We start from the raw sequence: 2,915 nt of genomic DNA, 5'->3' as shown, positions 1-2,915 counted from the left end.
TTTTCAAACTCTTCCCCAGAATATGTCGACTAAATACATTTTTCTATCTTAATTCTAAAAGTAGAATTTTCAAAGTATTTATGAGACAATTTCTCCGTAAATTTCTTCCGAATGTGCTAAATACATAGACGATGACGGTTGTTGGGAAAAACTTTGGCAATTGCATTCCTCATTGCCAAGTCCTGGTCTGTGATTATTGAAATTGGATGTTTTCCCCTCATAGCTTTAAGCCACATCTCGAATAATCATACAAAAGTAGTCTCTGTCTCATCTCCTAGAAGAACGCATCCAAATTGGATAGATTGAAAATGATGATTGACTCTAGTAAACGGGGCGAACGACATTTTGTACTTATTTGTCTTATAAGTTGTGTCAAATGTAATCACATCACCGAAATATTCATATGACAATCTTGACCTCGCATCCACCCAAAAAAAATTAACTACTCTCCCATCTTCATCACATTGTATCCCATAGAAAAATTGTGGATTTTCATTATGTTTTTCAATAAAGTACTCAAGTACACATTGTGCATCGCCTCTTTCCAAATCCTGTCGCCTAACATTTCGAAGGTGATTATAACAGTCTCTAACATCAAAACCGATCATATCTGTACGAAGAATTGATGGAACTTTATTAATTTGAATGTTTTGATTACGAAATGTTTCTGTAAGATCCTTAGCTACGCTCGGCATATTTCGATTCGACTTCATTTTCATTCTTCTCGATGGCATGACAACCTTGTGATTATGATCATCGTTGAAAACCAACACTCTCCATTTCACTGCACGTTGGTCGAATACAATGCGCATGTTTGCTTCACATCCACATTTAAAAGTAGAACAACTTCTTACAATTCTCTTCTTCCCCTTTTCATTCTCATTTGTTATCGCATCTTCTTTTATCCTTGGTGTATGTTTGCCTTCATGTATGCAAACATATCTTGTCCTAGTCACCGCATTTGAAACTCTTATGGTCTTTGAACTACTTCGTACACGAATGCAAAACCCTTCCTGACATCTGTATTCTTCATAATATTTTTTTGCTTCCTCAGTTGAATCAAAAACCATCCCAACATATGGTGCATTTAACTTTCGAACATCTTTGTTAGGACTGAGGCAATCAACACGTTCCCCAATATCTACTTCCATAATCGAAGATGATCCCACATTTTCATTCACATGTATACTCCCACACTTGTCAACGTCAATCATATCCATGAAGAATTATCTAAAACAAATTAACAAAGTCCCAGTTGAGGTTAACTAAAATATATTGAAATTTCTATTTATTCAACATCTAAATAATAATACAAAAGGAGTTGCCAACTGTAGACACCCCATTTTTGTACTCGCATGATTAATCAACTCGTCAACCCGATCGCAACGGTTCCCAATGATGGATGTTTATTCCAATGCTTTATTTTATTACCAAATATGTTTCAGAAATTCAGATGAGGTATCTCAAACTGACAAAACCTTAGAAACCACACAACGCTAGGAAAATACGACCCCAAAAACATAGAAATCATCATCTTGCAGACCAAAAAGAAGCTTCACGATAAAAATCACTAAAATTGACCAAATTACCAAAATATCCCTAACATCAAAACAACCCTAGAGCATACGTTACGATTAGGAAAACTCATTCAAACACATAAAATAACAAATCAAAATCAAATAAATCATTTCGTCAATTTTCACAGAATTCAACAAAATTACGAAAATGCCCCTCATAAAGTTCACGACCATTTCATATAAAAAATTTCATAAATGAAAAAAACCAACATTCCCGTTGAATTTCTTATGAAAAACTAATTCCAAAACATCTTGGAACATTGAAAAATGACTTAAAACGCAAAAAATCCTCTCCGAGGGCAAAACGATAATTTTACAATTTTAATAATTAAAAGTTTCGAAATTAATAAATAAATCATTAAATAATGTAAAGTGAAACATTAATAAAATTAATTTAAAAATTTGAACAAAAAAATCGATCAATCAGGCTTTCAAGCAAAATTGTTGATGGTTGTCAGGATATTTATTTAAAGACCCCTCCATCTGGGGGACCCAAAGAATTAAAGGTATAATAAAAGGGGGTTCTCCAAAAATTAAAGTCAATCAAGTAAGACTAAATTCAATCTTAAAGTCAATCAAATAAGGCTAAAGTCAAGATATTAAAAGTCAACAAAGAAAGACTAAAGTCAAAGTATTAAAGTCAATCTCATAAGACTAAAGTCAAAACCCTAATCTAAACTAATCAAGTCAATCTCATAAGACTAAAGTCAAAATCCTAAATCAAAACCCTAATTTAAACTAATCAAGTCAATCTCATAAGATTAAAGTCAAAACCCTAAATTAAAACCCTAAAGATTAAATCAATCTCATAAGATCAAAGTCAAAACCCTAATTAAAACCATAAAAGAAATCCTAATTCTTCTAAAAAACTTTATAAATAGGAGCCTCCACACCCTATTTTCGTATCAAATAATAAATCCTAAGAGAAGTAGGTCAAAAAGCTTCCCTAACCTCCCATAAACCCTAATTTTGATGCCCCAACTCCTTACATAACACCCATACTTAAATTTTAGCTTGAAAAACACCCCGAAGTCCTTCAAAAACACCCCAAAATTCATATAAAAAATTCGAAGAATCTGGATCTAAGAAAGAGATACCTTGCCTCGAATATCAGAAATCAGATTCGGAGATAGAACGAAGCAAGGAGTACGGTACAAGAAGCGGTTTTATCAGATCTGAGGGAATATAATCGTTGCATTCGAAGGTAAAATTTATTTTATTTTTTTTTTCTTTCTAGGTTTTTTGTTAGCAATGTAGTCTTATTTGGGATAAGTAGAGACCGACATTTACCGGGTGGGGTTGGTGCCTAACACCTTCCAACCCTGTAACGTGATCCCC

At 33.2% G+C, this 2,915-nt stretch overlaps 1 protein-coding gene across 1 annotated transcript; it reads right to left on the bottom strand.

Moving 5' to 3' along the window:
- Positions 1 to 245: 245 nt before the first annotated feature.
- Positions 246 to 1,220, bottom strand: LOC147396347 (protein FAR1-RELATED SEQUENCE 5-like). Its single transcript, XM_086450099.1, has one exon. The coding sequence runs from the start codon at positions 1,218 to 1,220 to the stop codon at positions 246 to 248; it is 975 nt and encodes a 324-aa protein (XP_086306225.1).
- Between the last annotated feature and the right edge of the window lie 1,695 nt (positions 1,221 to 2,915).

Source organism: Akebia trifoliata, chromosome 8 (genome assembly GCF_017979445.1).
Source record: "Akebia trifoliata isolate Shusen 1 chromosome 8, ASM1797944v1, whole genome shotgun sequence".
In the NCBI taxonomy this organism is placed as follows: Eukaryota; Viridiplantae; Streptophyta; class Magnoliopsida; order Ranunculales; family Lardizabalaceae; genus Akebia; species Akebia trifoliata.
This window is presented reverse-complemented; position numbering and strand designations above follow the sequence as displayed.

Bases quoted from the DNA above. Each gene is read 5' to 3' on its own strand.
- LOC147396347 (XM_086450099.1), bottom strand. From the start codon at position 1,220: ATGGATATGATTGACGTTGACAAGTGTGGGAGTATACATGTGAATGAA.